Source organism: Lagopus leucura, unplaced genomic scaffold (genome assembly GCF_019238085.1).
Source record: "Lagopus leucura isolate 7727_CA_CO unplaced genomic scaffold, USGS_WTPT01 Super-Scaffold_100036, whole genome shotgun sequence".
NCBI lineage: Eukaryota > Metazoa > Chordata > Aves > Galliformes > Phasianidae > Lagopus > Lagopus leucura.
In genome coordinates, this window is record NW_024962285.1 from 84,714 (window position 1) to 105,095 (window position 20,382).

General features: G+C 45.2%; 1 protein-coding gene across 1 annotated transcript in view; it reads right to left on the minus strand.

The window, feature by feature from the left end:
- Window positions 1-317: 317 nt before the first annotated feature.
- MUSK (muscle associated receptor tyrosine kinase) overlaps window positions 318-20,382 on the minus strand; it is a 45,090-nt gene continuing 25,025 nt past the window's right edge. Inside the window, exons 8-17 of the mRNA XM_042882866.1 lie at window positions 19,781-19,787; window positions 17,939-18,205; window positions 13,205-13,380; window positions 12,964-12,987; window positions 10,412-10,500; window positions 9,939-10,098; window positions 8,524-8,713; window positions 8,030-8,221; window positions 3,231-3,379; window positions 318-1,373 (exon numbers count right to left, since the gene is read on the minus strand). Of these exons, the coding sequence (XP_042738800.1) occupies window positions 703-1,373; window positions 3,231-3,379; window positions 8,030-8,221; window positions 8,524-8,713; window positions 9,939-10,098; window positions 10,412-10,500; window positions 12,964-12,987; window positions 13,205-13,380; window positions 17,939-18,205; window positions 19,781-19,787 (1,925 nt within the window). The 3' untranslated portion in view covers window positions 318-702. The remainder of the gene's footprint in view (window positions 1,374-3,230; window positions 3,380-8,029; window positions 8,222-8,523; window positions 8,714-9,938; window positions 10,099-10,411; window positions 10,501-12,963; window positions 12,988-13,204; window positions 13,381-17,938; window positions 18,206-19,780; window positions 19,788-20,382) is intronic.

Consider the following 20,382-nt stretch of genomic DNA (forward strand, 5'->3'; position numbering starts at 1 on the left):
AAATCAGATGACCCTCACTGTGGACTTCCCTCTTTTGAAGATAAATCTTAGGATAGGATTTTGTTTAACATGACATACTGGCTACCACCGGTGGTCCTGTGGGCTGATGATTTGACTATGTGTTGTGTTCATGAGCAACAAACAGAAAAAGGGAGTTAAAAAGTCAGTGGACTATGCCTTCAGCAATATCCTTCCTCTACAAAACGAAGTGAGCATGTAAAAATAAAATGATACACAAAATCCAAAACAGGATTGATATCTGCAATCTTTTTTTCCTTTTTTTTTTTCTTTTTTTTTTTTTGTTACAGATAGTAGTTGAAAACATATAAGGAAGGGAACAGAAAGTTAAAAGCCAGGTGCATAAATGCAGAACAGGGAGAAAACTGCTGGGTAAAGAAGTTGCCCCAGGAAGGGGCTGCTGGGGAACTCTGTGCTCCTGGAAATGACTAAAGCAGGTCCTGAGCTAACGCAGCCAGCTCGCCAACCAACCCAAGGAGCACTGGCTTGGTGGCTGGGAGCTATCCCCATAATTTGGGAGGTACAGTCCACCGCGAGGAGGTATGGTCCACCCTGAAGGGGAGCAGTCCACACTCCTTGCTTGGTAGAGGAACAAGATTTTTCTCCTCCCTCTAAATCAGAGCTTTGAGCTCAGGAGCCTGCAGGCAAGTAGGCGTGACAGCCTCCTCACCACACCCCTCAGACCTATGGGGAGGCCACAGCCCTCTCGTACATGCGCTCCAGGATGCGGTGGATACTAGCAAAGCTTGGCCGGTCAGCTGGCAGCTTGCTCCAGCAGAGACGCATCAGGTTGTAGAGCTCCAGAGGACAGTTGTCTGGGCACGACAGGATGTTCCCATCCCTCACGTAGTAGATGACCTCCTCATGAGCCATCCCATAGTACGGCTGCATGCCATAGGAGAAGATCTCCCACAGCACCACTCCGTAGGCCCACACATCAGACTCTGTGGTGTACCGGTTATAAAAAATGGATTCGGGGGGCATCCAGCGGATGGGGATGGCATCATTCTCATTGGCTTTGTAGTAATCAGCTGAGTACATGTTCCTTGAGAGGCCAAAGTCAGCAATTTTGACCACCATGTTCTCCCCCACCAGGCAGTTCCTAGTGGCCAAGTCCCGATGAACAAATTTGCGCTCAGAGAGGTAGGCCATGCCTGCAGCCACCTGCTTGGCAATGCAGAGCTGGCTAGTGCAGCATAGTGCCAGCGGACTGGGGAGGCAGGCCCGTGCCTCCAGGCTACCCTGCACCAGGCTGCAGAGGTTGCGGGGCGAGCGGTTGCGCAGGTACTCATTGAGATCACCGTAGGCCATGTACTCAAACAGCAGGCACATGGGTTTCCCAACAGCACACACACCTGGAAAAAGACAGATGCACCATTCAGGTCATTTGTAGAGAAAGAAGTTTCTGCTGTGGCAAGGCTGAAAAATATCCAGAAATACTTAACACAAAAGGGAGATTTCCAGGAATGCATGTGGGGACATAGGAAAATGTGAAGCATGCAAATACCATCAAATTTCATGTTTCTTTATGTCTTTGAAGCTCCTTCAACAGGAATCTGAATCCAAACTTTGTGAGAGATACAAGTCATTAACCCAGCCTGAGTGATGGGCACATGCTTGGTTCTGCACTAGCTTCACCAAGGTCCAGTGTGAGCAGTGGACTCTACTCCCACAGTGCAACAGGATTTAATGTGATCCAGCTGCACCATGCCAGCCTGCAGATAAACATTTACCTTGCTTTGTCCAATGATTTCTAATGATCTACTAATGTGATTCAGATCAGACACACCAATTAGATGTACCTAATATACATATTTTACAAGAAAAATTTGAAATAGAAGAGTCTGTACTGCATTAGTATTGTGAATGCATGCAAAGATCATCAGTTTATTATATAAATTCCCAAACCTAACATTTTAACCAGATTTACAGAGCACACAGTTAACTAATAAAGCCAGTTAGAGAGATAGGCAAAAATATTTATGTGCCTGCTACTTAACTTCTCAACCAGCGAAAGCCAGAATTTGAAGGGTACGTGTTTTGCTTCCTTAGGGCCGTTTAGCAATTGGTGATCCAGCTTATTGTGAAATCTGAACTTCATGTTGATGACCTAACACATGAATCTTTGAGAAAAAACAGATAGCTGTTTCCAGTGTCATAAAATCAGGATCTGACAAGCATGAGGAGAGTATGTGAGGGTTTTATCGTCTAAGCTGTGCTCAAAAACTTGACTGCTTTCCCCACACTCCCTGAATGTGAGGTTAGTTTGCTCCTGTACCTTTGCCTTTCCCTGACATACAATGTGTTGACAATAAACATAATGTGTACTTGAGACTGGGGCATTTCCTGCTGCTCTCTTCTGTTGCCAAAGTGCTCATGTCAACCCAATTTTTCCAAACCTGCAGTTTATGCATTTCCAGATTGTGTAGAATTTCCTATTGAAATAAATTAAATAATAAATATTTTTTAAAAAAATCTCAGCTGCATGTTCACAGGGATCAGGTCTGCCTGCAGTAACCCTGAGTGGGACTGCAAGGTGATGGTGGAGAGCAGAATCTAAAGATTTACAGAAATAAACTCCAGTTGGCAGCTTTCTGTGAAGAGGAATGACCTATTAGCCAAGATGTGGAACCAAGTCTTTCTAAAAAGTCTGAGAAAACATAGTTTTGTTTCAGCTGTGAAGGGAGGGGAAGGAAGAGACTGTCGTTGTGGTTGGCTTTTTTGTTTGTTTGCTTCACTTGTTTTTTTAATGCTGGTGAATGTTCAGACATGACAATAGTAAGTGGGATCCATAAAACTAACAAGACATGTGCTTGTTTTTTTTCTTAAGTACCCGCAAAATAAATCACAGCTCCAGGAAGCCCGTGTCTTCCCTGCAAAACATCTGCTTCAGTGTTACGAAGCTGGAAGCAGATCTAAGCACCAAGATGGTCAGCAGCAGGCTCCACCACAGGATGAGCAGGCTTTGTTACAAGGTGCTGTCCTGCTAAGGCAGCTGCTTAAGACCTACATTTCCAGACTTGTTCTGGTGAAGAATTTAGCAGAGCATGCAGTGACTCATAGCAAAGCTCACCCCTTTTGAACAAGCTATTTTCTCTTGTAGAACAGTCCATCGTCACTCAGCACTGGTCATGCATGCCTGTGCCCCTAGCAAAACGCCAGCAGATTTGCAGGAGGAGGTACCCCCATACATGGGCACCTCGTTCAGATACCTAAGAGCTTGACAATGTTTGGATTGTCAAATTCAGCCATGAGGGCTGCCTCCCTCTGGAAGTCGGCTTGCATGTCCGCAGATGCTTCTTCTTTGAGCATTTTCACTGCCACCATTGTGAATGACTCATATGGCAGTAGTCCTGGGGCCCTGGAAGAGAGGGAAGCATTGACGAGAGTTGCAAGCACATAAAACGCAGGCTTTTTTTGGAATAAAATGATGAAGCACTGACTCAAAAATAAACATATTTTATATGAAAATGTTGAAAGAGCCTCCTTGCACTCAATTTTGCTTCCCCCCGTGCGCACTTGTGGCACTGGAACATCTAGCTACTATCGGAGAATAAGTACCAATTAGAGTAAGCATGTTCTCCAGGATTTTATATGAAAATAACCCTTTGGCACAGTTCAGAGGATAGGTGGAGTTGTACACCTCTAATTTAACAAATTTAAAGCCCATTAGCTAATTTTGGTTGCATTTAATGCAGTGGAGCTGAGGTCCAGCAAAGAGGAATGCTCCTGCAAGTGCTGTGGAAATAGGTGCCAAGTAAGAAGGAAAAATGCACAAATAAACCCTGTTAAGCTCATGAACTAATATGCTGTGTTAAAAGCTGAATCTTCATGATTTAGACAATCTGTAGGAAATGGAGCTTTTGACTTCAAGCAACCACAAGCTCATTCTGTTTCACTATCCACATGTCACTCCGCCCTCAGCAAGTTTAATTAAGCACACTTACCAAAGATCCAGGAGTAGTGCTCAAGCATGGCAACTTTCCATGCTTCAGATGTGGGTCAACCTTCAGATACGCATTTTGTTGCCCATGCCTGCTCTTCCCATGGTCCTGCAGTTAAGGCACGCTCCTTAAAGGCAGCTAGAGCCCATGAACAGTGACACCCATTTACAATTTATGTTCCTGCCTGACTGCCCTCCCATTGCTCAAATGCCGGGTTACTTTACTGCTCAGTAGTCACAAGAGGAGGTTCAGATTTCCAAAGCAAACTTCCAGTTTCCTTGTCACCTACTCCAGACATATGGTAGTTGCAACAGATGCACTCAGATGCTGTAAATGTCAAATGTCAGAAGATGGCAAGATGCCCATCTAGAGAAGGATATCACAGGCAGCTGGACCGCAGCTGAAGGGCTTGGACAAGGAGATCCAGCATGCCAGAATGGAGGAGCTGGCTCAACATTTGTCTACTACTGCCTTTGCTATAGCAAAATGTCCTACTTTATTACCCTGTGCTGGCAGCAAGGTTCCAGTACAGCAGGAGAGGAGCCCTCTTTTAAAGCACCCACTGCTAATTGGAGCACCTGAGAAAGTCAGCAGCAATACTCTGAAGATATCAGCAGAACAATTAAAATGAGAAACAGAAGGGCACTTATGTCTTTCAAGCAGCCTCATTGTAGATTACCTCTCATGACTGGCTAGCAGACTAGCACAGCAATAACAGCTTCATATTGCATGCTTTGCAGAAGGAAGCTCACCTGGGCCAAAGCCTAAAGTGCACGTATCCACCTGCTCTCCACTGAAATCCTGTAGTGTACACTAACCTAAATGTGACTTAAGTAAGATTAAGCTACATAGAGCTTTTGCTGGGCCTTCTTTAGCCCAGTTCTTGCAGATCCACAGAAACTGCACTGAACAGGGAGAAAGGCTCTGTGTGCAGTCCTGGCAGGCAGCTGCCAAAGCTGAGCCCCTCAATGCCCAAAAAAAGTTGTGAGCAGGAAGAGATGGAGGAACACATGCAGAGAAGCTCCTGCTTCTGAAATCAAACAGGAGAATTCAAGTTCTAGGCTGGAGTGTGCTTTCTACAAAACAGCTCATTTTCTTCAAGATACAGGAAACATCAAGGAATTAGCCTGGATTTCCTCTCTAGTGACTCCCTACACGCTTTAGGTGAAATACCTCACTGTTTGTGCGCAGGGCAACAGCAGCTCTCCTCACTTTCTCTACTATCATTGGATCTCCGCAACACTGGCAGAACTTTAGGTACCACCTGTGCAAGAAGAGATTTTGTCCCCATTCTACGTTTAGAGGACACTTGAATTTAGGTTTCCAGTCAGACCTTCTTTCCAGAGCAGCGACTGTGGGGGAAAAAAAAATGTGGAGCTGCTTGAATCTGTATTTGAGGTTGTGACCTGTGCCAGATCTTCCCCAAGCACCATAGCCGGGCAGCTTCTGTAAGGCCATTAAGTGGTGTCATTAACTGAGGGGTGTGGAGACCCACCTCTACACTCCCTGTTGGAGAAAAATTTCTGTGGGAGCAGAAGAGTGTTTTGAATGAGTATTGTATGTAGGGTATTGTTTCTTAAACTGACATCTATGCTGTCTTTCATCTACAGTGAGACAGCGGATCAAATACTCCTTGAACAAGAAAGAACATGAAGAGATCTGTGAAAGAAGAAATCTTGCCACTCTGACCTCTGATCACCTGCCCATGGCCCAACCCTGGCCCTTGGGGCAGCCTTGTCTCCAAACGAGGCCTAGTCAGGATGAACCTGTGCTGAGTCCGACATTTTGTTTTAAAGACATCTGCTAAGGAAACTGGTTACTTCCTCAACCCCTTCAGTGTGTACGAGCCCTCAGCGGACACTGCAGCCTTTCAGGAGGAGCAGGTAAACGATAGCCAGACACTTCCTGTCCTAACATGTTGCTTGACCCAGGAGTGAGTAAACACTAAATCAGGTCTCACGGCAAGCCAACTGGCAAAGGCATCACTGGCACTGTGTGCAGAGCTGTGTTTACAAGAGCAGAAGAAATATGAGACCAGGAGAAGTAAGAGGGCTGCTAAACTTAGCTTAAGACATCCAGTTAACACATGCAGACAAGTACATTTTATTCATCTACGACGGCAAGGTAAAAGTTTGAGTCATCTTGGAGCTTGTGACCTGAAGGGATGTGCTGCTGGATGTCAGCGTATCAGCCTCTGCTGGCCTGAGAGCTGTGCATAGAAACACCATGAGCTGAAATCTACCCTGAGAATATAATGCTTCAGAAGGGCTTCTGATGGAGTAGTATTTCTTCAGCTCCTGAGAGAAAGTGTTTCTGAGAGTGTAGCATGCTGCACATTGCAAAAGCTGCCTAAGAAGACTGTGTTTCTTGCTTTTTTCTTTTGCCATTGTGCACTGACAATAGCAAAAAGGTTTTTTTAAAAGGAATTCCAGCACTGGGGTGGATGAAATGCACATGGAAGCTCCCTGCACCGCTTTAACACTTGCTTCCTTCAGCACTTCAGTGAAGTTCAGGCTCCCTTTGAGAGGTCCTGCTCAAGGTGGATGAGAGTCACCTCTCAGCAGGGCCTGGGCAGCACAGCACCAAGGCTACACTGAAGCTCCAGTGTAGGGTGATGCTTGGCAGGGGACTGCCTGCCCTGCTGTCACATCCAGGAGAAGGCTCAAATGATGGGACATTCTCAACACTGTGCCATGGCCAGAACAAGGACTGCTCTGCACCCAGGCAGCAGCTGTGACGCAGTCCACACTGCATTGTTCTCGGCTCCAGTTCAGATGCATTTGGCTCAACCATCCAGGCTAACAATCAATCACAACTAAGCATCTGCAGTTTTCCCACTGCCTGCCCTTTAAACTTCTGTTATTTTTAGCTTGCTCTATATTAAAGAAAAGTATGCCTGCATTTCTTCCATATCTCTTCACTTGGAAAAAAATTCATCTATTGAAATTGTTTTCTCTGCTCTAACAATGATTTAACTTGTCCATAACTCATTTCCTAGTGGATACATCCACAGCATAACTATAAACATTGAAAGTATCTGCACCAATGGCTGCTTTCTGCACAGAGTCCTTCAGCTTAGAAGTTACTTTCATCAAACAGGTTATGGATCTGATAGTCCCTGGTGGCTTTGGTCATACACTACTCTAGACAGTGCAGTGACAGAGCCAGCTACGTCCCAGAGTTATTACCTCTGGAGGACAAAGAATACTCACCCTAAGCAAAAATGGGACTGGGCATTCTGTCTCTCTTTTTTCAGGAATTTGGAGGAGGATTTTCTAGGAGCAGACCAGCCAAAGGCTGTCCTGCAGGCATTACAGAACCTGTTAAGCATAACAAGATGCCTTCCATTCACTTCAATTCTGGGTTTTCAATGAAACATGTTTCACATACGAAGAAATATATGACCTCACCTCCCATGAGGTTTAACAGAACTGGGACCTCATCTAATGCCTTAAATTTAAAACAGGCAAAAATGATCGTGAATTCCAAGAATAAAGACTGAGTAAGTAGGATGCACATGCACACAAAAAGGATGTTGGATCAAGTCGGCTGAGGTTTCAGGGGATTTTTGGTTTAGTTTAGTTTTGCCACTGAATCAAATGGAAACTGGATCAGGATCTAACTGCATCATGACATATCTCTGTGGTAAGTACTGGCCAATGTTGACTTTGTAAAGGAGCACACCAATACACACTATTAATTTGCAAACACTGGGATATACAAGCATTTCACAATAGGTCATATGTCACAGGCAATACTCTTGGAAAAAATATAAGGATTATAAATTTAGCTAAGCTTTTATACCAGGCTTTGGCATGTGAGTATGACACAGTATTTACTAGAGAGAACAGGAGGTTCATTTGTGGGAGTATTTTAACAAATATCAGGGGGAAGAAGTAGCCACGATAAACAATTACTCAAGCTTGAGTTTAGCTGTTTGAATCTTCTACTAATTTTGGTTTGGGTAAATGAACAAAGGATTTCAGGTGTCCAGACAAACAGATGTCCAACTGCTTATCTTTTCCAGGTACCTCCATATAGAAAGGATTCACACATGGATGTCTTACCTTGCTTGGAAAACTCTCCCAAATGCTCCTTCCCCAATATCTCTCACATATTCAATATTGTTCCTGGGATACTCCAAGCTGAGTAGTTTGGGATTGAGGAGAAGAGGCATCCGCTGGTACATGGGGTTAGGGTGCAGCCGGTCCAGGAGGAGTTCAGAGGGCAGAGTGGTGAGTGTCGGTGTTTCTGACTCTCTGAAACAACAGAGCGGTTGTTGGTCAGTGTGCATGGCTCCTGATCTACATCTGTACCGTGGGGTTGGATTCTTCCAAGGCGGGAAAAAGAGGTGTGGCAGGGCTGCTGAAAAAACCTTGCAGCAGTCTCTCACCATTTCCCCCAAATAGCCACCAGGCCACTTTCCACAGAGGTACACCTCAGAACTTACACTGGCGCTGCCATGGGATTCTCCCTCCTGCAGGAGTTTGCAGGACTCAGAAACAGGCAAGTTCTGTTTCAAAGCAGCATCTGTTGCCTTGAACTGAGGCCTGGGCTTTACCTTTTCTTGTTTTTCCACTGCTTTCGGCGACGGCAGCAAACAAGGGTGATAATGCCAAGGATCACGATTAGAGCAAAGCTGGAGATGATCGAGATGATAACATTCATGGAGTATGTGGGGGAATAAGATGGAGGAGGGGGGAGGTTTGGTGTCTCTCCATTTGGTTTTCTTGTTCCTAGTGATAACGATGCTGTAATGCAAACAAAATCAGAAGATGATATCTATTCTATAGGGATGTGTCTTTCTCTCAAGATGTATTTGTGTACAACTGACTAGCCTGTTTTCCTGGTAATTACTAACATTACAGATACAACAGTAAGACTGTTTGAAAGGACCGTACTAAAGAACTTTTGTATACACGAAGAAAAGCCTATTTCTGCTTAATAATTGTGGAAGTGCAGGACCTAGTAAAGACACAGTTCCTGTAGAACTAGGAACTTAGTTTTGATAAGCAGTCAGATAACTTGCAAGAATTACAGGTGAAAGATTATATCCAATGGCCTCAAAGTGTTCAAATAAGCTGGAGGCCTGTAGTGGGATTGAACTAGACTCCACAATGTGGACCACAGTGAATCACATATCCTAGAAGGATTCTGCAGGTACAAGTGTCCACCCACAGCAGGTATATGCTGATATTTTCCTGGACCATCCTTTTCCCTTCAACAGTTTCACATCTCAGTGACTTTATGGGTTAAATATGGTAAACTACTGTAAAATTTCACTTTTTTTTTTTAGGGGAAAAAGAAATCAGGTATACCTCTGCTGATTGTTTTCTGAGCTATTCTAGAAAATGATTGAGAATGGAAATAAATTTACACTATATTTTTAAGGCCAGCTAAATTGACACTGATTTGAGTTCCACTGACTCTACAGCATCTCTATTCTCTGTGCAAACAGAACTGTCTTGTTTTCAAGCCCTGAGATCCTAAAACTTGGTGAAATATTAAAACCTTGTATCATTGATGAAATATGTTTCAAAAATTGTTCTTTGAACAAAAAAAAGAGTGAAAACGTTTCCATCTTTTTCAGATTTATTTTTAGATATATATCCTTTTAATGTTGAAAAAAAAATCACCAGAAGCAAAATAACTTTGGAAAACTTGCTATAAGCTCTCCTTTTCCTTTAGAGCACACTGTAGCCAACCTATCCTTCATAATACCACAGGAAAGCTGATTTCATCTTTTAGCCTTATTATAATCTCAGACAAGGAGCTCTATTTGTCTGTCTTCATTTGCCCATCTTGAAAGTATATATTACATTTCATACTGGTTCCTTGCATTTGTGCAAGGAACCAGTGCTGGATGAGTCTAGAACACAGAATTAATCAATGGGGCCATGAGACCCATGGTGTGATGGGCAGCAAGTCAACACTTTCCATGGTCCCAAAACAAGTACAATGACAGAAATGGCCTACCATCTCCACAGGGAGACACGCTGCAGTACTCCCAAGTGACAGATGGGTCTTTTGTGTAGCACCAGGGACGCTCATTTTCACCTCCTGGGTTGCGGCAGTAATTCTCAGCGTCAGACAGCTCGGGGAAAACCTGAGGAGTCCTTCTGTGTAAGTGGGGAGCCTTGGAGTAGGAAACCATTTGGATTAGTGTTTGAGTACAATTTTTCCTGCTGGTGTTAAAAAAACAAAGGGGAAAAAACAAAACAAAACAAAAAAACAGAGAAAGGCAGAGGTAAAACAGACTTGCAGAAGCTTGCAAGAATCACCAAGAAAGCATCTGGCAATAGGAAGGGGGAACTTGCAGACTGAAATATGAAGCAATCAAGAATGAAGGAGAGCTGCCATCTGCCCAGCCCTTCTGTGGGACAGGGCTGCCCAGATCTGGGAAACTCACAGAAGAAGACCCCATTTGGTTATCTCACACTGATGCACACCTGGTCACTCCACTTCTGGCAGGGGATGCCGGAGGCAGTAACATTGGCCCAGCCCTGGTAAAACTGGCCATTGCCACTGTAGCAAGTCCCTGGGCAGGAAAAAAAAAAAAGAAAAAAAAAGGAATAAAGTGGGGACAAGCGCCATAGACCGTGCCCTGCAGTGAGGAGTGACAAGTCATGTCCTTACACAAGAGCCAAAACAATTAGCAGCAGATTTGAAGCACACAAAAGGACCAGTGACAGTCACGGAAGAGCTTAGCTTTATGTTCATGCTGAAACAGATTTTGAGCTCTGTACATAGGACTACATCTGGTAACATCCCAAGAAAAGGAGAACAGCTTTCCAGACTGAGGAACAGACCATGAGGCTGTGGCTGTCACTCTGCCCCAAAACCAAACAAAGCAGCACGGGCCCACAGGGATGCTCCAGAGCCAAACCATGGCAGAAGGCAAACTGCAGCACTAGCTCACAGCCTGCACAGTGTCAGGGGCAGCTGGGGTGCGAGAAGCAAGGTCTTGCAAGGAGTGCTGTCCTGCTGGCCTCTGTATAGTGCTTGTCATCTCAGACTGGATGCTTGGGACTGTGGCTCCCAGCATGCATGGAAACCACAAGCTAAAGGGAGCTACAGATCTGAAGTAATGGTATCAGCACAAAGCACTTATTCATAATGAAGAATGTGCCATTGATCTCACATTTGCAAAGCTTACTATGGCTGCAGAAAAAGCCAGCAGGAAATCTAGAGAAGATTTTCACTCTGAGAATAAGTTCCCAAAACATAAATGTGGGCATCACTTATCCTCGGAGGAGAATTTAATGCATGCTGGCATAATCCAGGAAGTAAGATGGACAGCAGAGGAGAAGCAGTCTTACACATGTGGCATTTGCTAGCTAATTGTGTGGAAACTGCTGACCATGGATTAGCATTCTGGTTGCATTAGGCATGCATTAGGGTCCTCTTGTTAGGTGCTGCATTATTAGCCTTATTAAATAAATTAGTATGTCAGCAAACAGTGCTGTCAGTTTTATTTTCAACAATATTGAAGTTGCAGCTCATAAAAGCTAACACAGGAGGAAACCCATCTCATTCTAAAACAGAGATTTTTTTAAGCAAATGTTTTTCCTCTTCAATAAAGATTTGCATAAGGTTTGATCCAGGTTTCAGACACAGGCTACACATTCTAATTCACTCAAGCAGATTGTCCTGTTTCTCCTGTAGGAGAAACATCGACGATTGATTAATTTTTACAGTGCTGTAGTTCTAACTGTTGTTCAGAGCACCTGAGCACTTCAGTAAAGACCAGTGTAAACAGCAATTCTTGAGCACATCACAGTAGCTGCCTGCTCTTTTCCTCTTGCATCACCCACTCCACATATACTTGCTGCTACAGAACCTCAGCTTTCTGTACACCCATTGGTGCCAGGCTGTACTTGTGGGTAGCAGAGCAACACCAGGTTTATTGTAGGCAGGTGACTTCAAGCACAAGGTTGAGCCCTTGTAGCCCAAGGTGTGAAAATACCTCAGTTTGGAAATGGCTTCAGACCCCATGACAATACTTGGCTCATCACAGTCCAAGGTAAAATGCTGTAATTTGAGCTTCTTTGACTGGTACATAAGCTATCTGCAGTGTGTGTAGCACTGCAGAAGTGTAAAACTTCTGGCCTAAAACACAGCTCAATTTGTTGAGCTGCCCTAAAACACAGCTGTGTCAACCATTGAAAGGCAAGGAGAGGAATACCTGAAATCCATCTGAGCAAGTAGCTGACGTGAAAAGAAGCCTTTTTGCACTAAATGTGACATAAATGTGACACCTTTGAGGAGCAAGGCGGAGAGGCTTGGGGGGCAAAGTAAAGCATCACTGTGCCCTTAAGGCACTGAAAAATACCAAAGTCTTATAGGTGGACATGCTGAAGAAGGAGAGGCCATATGCTCCTGCCACCCACTGAGAGCATGGGGCTGGCAGAAGTCTCAGCAAGAGATGGCTGGGATTTACGGGTAGTTTTGGAGGGGCATTAGAGAAATGGCATCAGGGACAGATGGAGCATGCCCCATCCCTGCAGGCGCTGCAGGCCAGGTTGAATGGGCCCTGTTCTAACCTGACCTGCTGGGTGGCAGTGCTGCCCACAGCAGGAGCTCAGAGCTGGGTGGGCTTTGAGGTCCCCTCCAACCCAACCACTCTGTGGTTCTGTGATTCTATGTTGGTAACCACATCAATGACAGCATGTAAGGGTGGGACTACCCTGACAGCAGACTCCAAAGTACCAGACACAGCAAAAAAAGAAAGAATGGGTGGAAAGGCAGGGTAACAACTGGAGGAGATCTAAAAGCACCATCACTCTCTAATCACCTTCAACAACTACCAGCCTCTGCTCTCCTTAAAAACTGTGCAGATGGAAATATGTTTTCTTATGCCTTAGACGTGAGAGTTTAGTCATTCTTTGGCAACAGCCTGAATCGAGCCAGCAAAGTCTGAAAAATGCCATGCAAGCTGCATCTTCAACAAAAATGTTGTGCCCACACTCTTGAAAAACAGATCCTGGAGAAGTCTACTTACTGGTTATATTCTCCTTCTTAAAATCTGTGAAAAGACAAGACAAGGTGTAAGGAGGGGTTGTGACACAGCCAGGCGCTAGCTGCAGAGCCACAGGCAGGCTGGTTCCCACTTCACACACCACATCTGACCACAGAACAGCTACTGAGAGGCTGTCAGGCATTCACTTTCGCTGCAAGTCATGGGTGTCACCATGCCCTCCTCACCAAGAAAGCAGCAGATGATGGGCAGCACAGCCCCTTACCAAAGAAAGGGATATGGGTGCAGGCACTGGCGTCCTGGTGCAGGCTGGGCAGCCTGTTGCACTCGGGAAGAGCGAGCAGCATCAGCCCCGGCTTGTAAATCCCTCGCTGAGAGTTTTCCTCCATTGAGAGCCATTCCTTAAAGCAGTAGAGATCCTTTACAGCAAGGCAATTCTCTCTACATTATTTTGCAAAAAACAGTGAAATACAGCAGTCAATGGCTTGATAACAGCTGCTGCACCTAGCGGTGGTGTGCAGGGGTTATACTGGCTGACAGAAAACCATTAGTGGGGCTGTGCTTCTTTAAGCCAGTCTGTCTGGCTCATAAACCATAAAGGAAACTGCATAAAATGTAATAGCTTCCTTTAGGAAACCCGCAAAGCTACATTTTTAATGAAGCAGGGTTATTCTCAAGTCGCAACAGACATCACAGACTGTGAGGAGTTCATTTCCATCATTTCCCAGACATTTACTGCCATCTTCTAATAATAAACAGCATGCCTGGGAGTTATCTTAGCATTTTTGATACATCCTGAAAATCTCACCTGTTGTTCATAAATTTTGTACAAACATGCCCTCTGTTCAAAACAAGAGGTGAGCTGCAAATCTTAATCTTTTCTAAGATGAATATTAGCCTACATTTTTAATCTCACAGAACTAGCCACACAATTACCTTCTTTTCTCTGCCTTTCACTCCCCTTTTTCATCTGCTTGCTATCTGCAGCAAAATCTTTGCAATGCCAGGTGAAATAAGAGATCAAATTACCTCTTACCTAATTTATTGCCTCCCTAACAGTGTGAAATACTCACTGGCAAGCCATACTGTGTATGTTTAAATGTTCCTTAGATCTGAAGCTGTTTTGTAAAGAAGGCCAAGGCAGTAATATCTGCGCTAGAAAAATAAATAAATAAATAAATAAATGAAACTGTGCCATACTGGAAAATTTGACTGTTGTATTAGTTAATTTGTCGGTGATTCATTTATTTATTCACTCATTCTTGAGAGCCCGAGTTGCACAACCAGCTTTGAGGTAATGTACAGAGATGATTTTTGCTGAACTCAGCCGCTGCCCTTTGAGGATGCATGTCCTTCCTGACCAACACAGAATGACACAGTCATGCAGGAATATACTGCTGGCGCCCATGCTGAAGGCTTCAGCCAAATTCACCACCTGGATGGCTGATGCAATTTCATTACTACCAACAGTTCTGGCAAGAGTAGAAGGTCATGAGCTTCAACGACAAACACCACCACTGCAAATCTTCTGCAGCACCAGAATGATGGAGGCCTCTGGAAATTCTTCCAGGGTGGCAGATCTTTTGCAATGGAGCTGGATGCTCTTCACATCTGCAGGCTGAAGCTACTGAAGACCCAGCTGCCTTGCTCTTGGTTTTATCCATGTCTGGTTGATTCCTTCCTCACCTCCATGAGAACCAGTATGCAGACAGATGGTGCAACATATAGATGCAGTTTTTTATGTTAAACAACAATGGGAACAGGAAAGACTTTCTGAAGTGGAAAAAAAAAAAAAACACTAATGTTTTGCTATGGAAATGGGAAAACCTAGCATCTGAGGCACTGTCTGACACAGAGAGACCTGGATTGCATTAGCTGCCTTCACTCTGAAAGACGGAGCATCCTTGAACAATCCTTGTATGCGAAGTGCAGCTGCAAAAAGCCAAAGACCTGCAAGACAAAGACCTCTGCAAGTCTTTCCACTGCCTCTTTAGAGGGAGGTGATCCTCAGCCCCCGTGCCCCTTGGCTGCTTCTAGGGGAGTAGAACAAGGCAGCCAGAGGGAGGGGCAGTCAGCCTCCTGCAGCTGAGATCATGCCATTGTTACAGCACTTTATCCCCAGCAGCAAGAGCTTGATGAGATCATATGCAAAGATTACTTCAGAGTATTATTAGAAGTTTTATGTAACATGACAGAGAGACAAAGACCAGGAGCAGCTGAGGAGGACAAGTGGGCCAGCAGCCCACAGTGGGCTGCTGAAGAGGAGGAGAGGACATATGGACCTGACAAAAGTGAAGGATTTCCCAACATGAGATTTGTACCCATCACTTCATATCAGCAGTCATTGAAATGGAAATGAAGGGGCTTTCTTCAACTAGTATCTAGTATTCTAGTATCACAGAACAGCCCATGATAAAAGCCAGAAGTAATCAAGAATTATGAGATCAAGTATCACTTTCCTTTCAAGTACGAAAACTCTTATTCTAATCAATTTGTATCTGAATATATGGAAAGTAAAGTTTTTCCCATGTTGTTTTCTTCTGTTTCACTTCATCTTGTTTTGCCAGCATTTATTTTTATAAAAGTCTTGCTCAGTTTGTTCTAGCTAACTAGCTTCCAAACCAGAATGAACAACAAAAATTACATAGGAGGGAAGAAGTGGTACAAAGAATAAGTAAAAAAAGACAAAAGCACATGAAAACATACCAAGGGAAATCTGTCCCACAAAAACGAGGTGATTTCTACAGCCTCTGGGACAATTAAATTTTTACTCTTGATGCAGTTCAGCTGAAAGCTGGTGTTGTCTAGACAGTTTGAGCAGAGAGGTATAAAGCTGTCAGTAGAAAGCAGATAAGATAACTGGAAAGCAACCAAGACTGCACAAAATGCTTTCAGGAGACCTCTGAGGTCTCAACCATTCAGAAGGACAGATGATGTCTGAGCTATCAGAGTGTGGGGCAAGGGCTTTGGGGAAACTTGTCCAGCCAATGGGCTCTGGGAACAGGAAACCAGAGGAACACTGTCCCAGGGCTCTGGTCATGAAGAAAGCCACTTCTAAATTCACAATAAAATCACTGAGAAAAATTCTTAAAGGAAGAGAATAAATAGATGTATCTGCAAATTGTCTGGATTTGAAGAATGATGATGCCAGACTGATCTGTTAGTATTCAGACATGTTTGCATAGGCTTTGCCTGCTAGTTGAAGGCCCTTCTATGACTTGCACCTCCCAGCAGCGCCCCAGGAGGGCAAGTCTTCATACACACCAGTTCTGATCCCTGCTGGGCCACACACGAGCAAGGTGAAATGAAGCCAGTGTCTTAGCCACCCTCACTGGCATGTCCTTTGGAGCACCATGCACAGTCCTTCACAGACAAATGTGCCACACTTGTGTGGCTCAGATGTAAATACTGTCACACATCTTGAAAACAGGCAGAGAGATGGTGTACTAAAGGGCACAATGACGAAGAGCAGCACATCAAGGCAGAGGGGAGGAGTCTGAAAACAAAAAGCAACTTCAGCACTTGTCTGCAGGATTATTTGTGGATATTTGCAAATACACTTCTTTCTCAGGATACATGCTGCAAGTGCTCTGAGTGAGGAACACCAAGCAGCTCATGCAACGAATGGAGAACATGTGTCAGGCTCCACATTGGTGTTTTCCTCTGTGCCTTTGTTTCGGAGTTGTGGAAGAAGAGATCAGAAAGACCCTGAATGCAAAGACAGCATACCGTTCACTGTTTTAAAAAGCCCCTGCATAACTGGAGAAATAATTGCCACTAGACTACACCTGGCCCATGTCCAGCTGTTGGAGCACTGCCTCTGTTCCTGCCACATCTGCAGACAAGACATGCATTTTGGTCAAGGCACCAGAGCTGGGGCCACTCTCCTGATAAATACTGATCTATATAATCTGTTTTAGGACATAGTTCATGAGGGACAAGAACTGAAGGCTGCTTTTAGGCAGGAGTGTCAGCTGCCCAAACACAGAGCAAAGGGCAACCATACAGCAGGCCTTCACAGATTTGTCATGCAAGACAGCAGTGCTAGGGAAAAGGAGAGTATCAGCCCAAAATGTCTATAGGGACTGTTCCCTGCAGCACATCAAGCAGTCCTTCTGCCATCATGGGGAGCCAGAGCATGTCCACAACTAGGCTACATACACAGTTACTGCTCACTGAAAAATAAGCTGCAAGAGATACAGAGGGTTGAAAAGCAAGACCTATGGAGAGAACTTGGAGAAAGCTGGTGTATTCTTGGCTGGGGAAGGCTTCTTAAAATCTTGCTGCAGAAAGGAAGGAGAAAGCTCTTCTCAGTGGCTGCAGGAGTGGACAGAGTGCAGTGGGGAGGGCTGCCCAGTGGGCTGTACAGCCTCTGAGCCTGGGACGTGCCATACAAGCACCTGTCAGCAGGGGATTAGCTGCTGCGTGAGATGCTTTGGACTCCACGGGTCCTTGCCAGGTCTGTTTGACTGCACATTCCTCTGGCCATGAGAGGATACGTGTACAAGGGGGGAGGTTTGGTTCAGCAGGTGCAGTTACACTGACAGTGTCTCCAGCGTGGTCTTTTTCAGTTCCATCACTGTGGGGATGGGAAGTGCTGAATGATCAGTGTCCTGCCCTGGCCACATCTGCTGCATGTCCATATTTAGTCAGAATTCTGAACATGCACATTTCTGATAACAGTAATGACTATACATTGACCTAGCAAGATCTAACTGATGGCTGTATGTTAATTACTTATATCAACAATGTCATTCAAAGGGATGTATCTTTTCAACAGCTGCCACTGAAACACCTGATTTAGCACAGATCTCTGGGGCCTGGAATTCATTCTGAACCCCACCACTGAACACTGCATGCAACAGGCCCTCTCTGTGCATGCAGAAGGGAGAAGAAAGGAAAAACACAGCAATCCAGAGAGCACAGTGCTACTGGGCAGTCTAACCAGCCACATGCCTACAGAACAAAAGAGAAAGAGGAGCACGCTGTGATTTTTTACCTGCATATGGGTTTTGGGGTGGGCCCCACTCCTGAGGGCTTGCACTCCTGGAAGATGTAGTTACACAGCAGTGACTCGGCGGCTGGCTGGCAGAATGAACTCACCATTTTCAGTTCCGTCCAGGCAGTGTGAACAAGCAGTTCTTGGGTCTCCTCGGGGTCAGCATAGGAGGAGTTGAAGAAAACAAGAGCATTTCTTGACAGGATGGCACTGCACACCTCACCTCTGTAGGTGCTGCAGTAGCCTGCATCACCCTTATACAGCCTGCTGTCAAGGAACAAGATCAAACACACAGGGTAAACCCACAGCCCTGCACCAGAAGGGAATGGAGAGGAGAGTGCAGGGGTTTGTGGATGCACTCAGGTCAGAGGACACTGTCCCTAGGGCACACCTGGGAAAATGACCCTCCTGCTCTCAAACTGGGCGGGGGGAGCTGGGAGTGCAGCTGTTCCCATTGCTCACCCAGCCAGTGTAACTGGGGTCAGAGAGGTCAATTCTCAACATGCCAACCATTTGGAGCATCCAGCAGAGCTATTTGTAACCTTGCCTTTTACTTCTCTGTCCAAATAATCCCCCATTGTCAATGTTCTGGGGGTGTTCTTGCTGTTTTTCTTAGGAAAACAGGATTTACATGGGCAACAAAGTACACAGGATGTCCAAAATTCTGCTTTGCACATCTTGCGATCAGTAGGTGATGCTCCCTGGCCCCAGTTTAGCCACATGGGTTTGGGGTCAATATTAATCTATTTATTTATTTATTTATTTATTTATTTTCCTGCTAAGCAGCTTCCTCACAACAATCCTCACTATGGCAAAGGGCACACCACACCCGCTGTCCTGGTGACACCCCATATGCCTCCCATGCAAGATGCATCCTTCCTAGGCCTGAGAGACAAGAGGGGGTACAGGCATGCATAGAACAGCTGTGCTGCTAGCTTTGGTGGGCTGTAGCCTGGAAAGGTCCCATTTTTATCAGCACACCAGTGTCAGTATTATGTTTCCTTGCTTTTTCACCATCTGCAGAGACACAGTCTGCAGAGGCAGCAATGTTTCTTGCAGTCCTTATCACAGAAAAGGGTGCAGCAAGAACAGTTGCGAGAGATAAAGGCTGAGGATTAGATCACAGTTCTTGTGCCTGTCACACCTACACAGGTGAAGGTGCAGGGCATAAGTCTGCCATCATTGCTGGAGTCTCCAAATGTTTTGCAAAAGCCTTGAAGCAGATGTGCTAACAGCTTGGCTGAGCCATTTCCTTACATTTCCTCAGGCTCTGCTCTTTGTTCTGAGAGCCTCCAGGTCTCAGCTAGCCCTTGCATTTGCCTTTCATACTTATTTATTCATGCCACTAGGGTTCTAAAAATAAAAAGTCAGACTAATCATTCAGCACTTCAGAAAGTAATTGGCAAAAGAGCACCTCTGATCACATACAAGTGGCTTTACTCATCTAACACTTTGCTTCCAACAAATATCTAAATGTTTTCTGCCTTACTCTAGTGACCACTGAACAAAAATACATTCATTGGCTCTATGTAGGCAGGAGCCTATCATGCAGCTAGACTTTTGTCTGTAAATTTATAATGTCGGTCAAGTCATGGGCACATAACTGTGATGTGAGCTCCATTAGTGGCTCAGTGCAAAGGCACCAGTATCTGATGGGTCCCAGGCTCTGTTCATGCTTTTATAAAGGATCCCAGTGTGCCCTCCAGAGCGTCTCACCCATATGCTTAGCATCCAGAAACCTACCCCTGTCATTTAAGCAAAATTCACCAAATCCCTTTGGTTCATCACTGTTACCCTCCCTGACCCACAGGATCCCCAGGCAGCCACAAAACCCATCCTTACCTCCACTCTGCCAGGGAGGCACCAGGCCCAGCGATGGCGACGAGTCAGAAGAAAGAAGAAATGGAAAAGACGTCACTGATCTGTCATTGTCACATCTGTGGTAGCTAAGAGTTACATGGTAGGAAATCTGCCTTAATCTTTGGGCCCTACATAACCACCAGACTGCGTCGTGCATTCACAGGGCGGGTGGCTGCAGCTGCTCCCCCGGCTCATCCTTTCTTTCTCCCATCAAGAGACGGGGCGGTAGGAAAGCCCAAGAAGCTCATGATCTGAGGAAAGCTATTTTCACCTTGCTGTTAGGTGACACCAAAGTTGGGCTGCAGCCACAACTTCCTCCACATGGATGGTCTTTCCAAGTGCTTCTGGGACACAACGTACAAGACAGCACCAAGCATGCAGGAAGCGACAGCTGTGCCAGTCTCCCGGGTGTAAGAATATATGGGGAAATAGCCCGGCAGGGCAGGCATTGGTACTCAAATTTAGCTCCCTGCAAACTATGAGCTCTCCAAGGCCTTCCTTCCTCCTCCATCACATTTCCCAGTAGGAAAGCTGGGCCTGCAGGGAAGAGTGAGTTGTTAACGACCCCTTTCTTCCCAGCATAC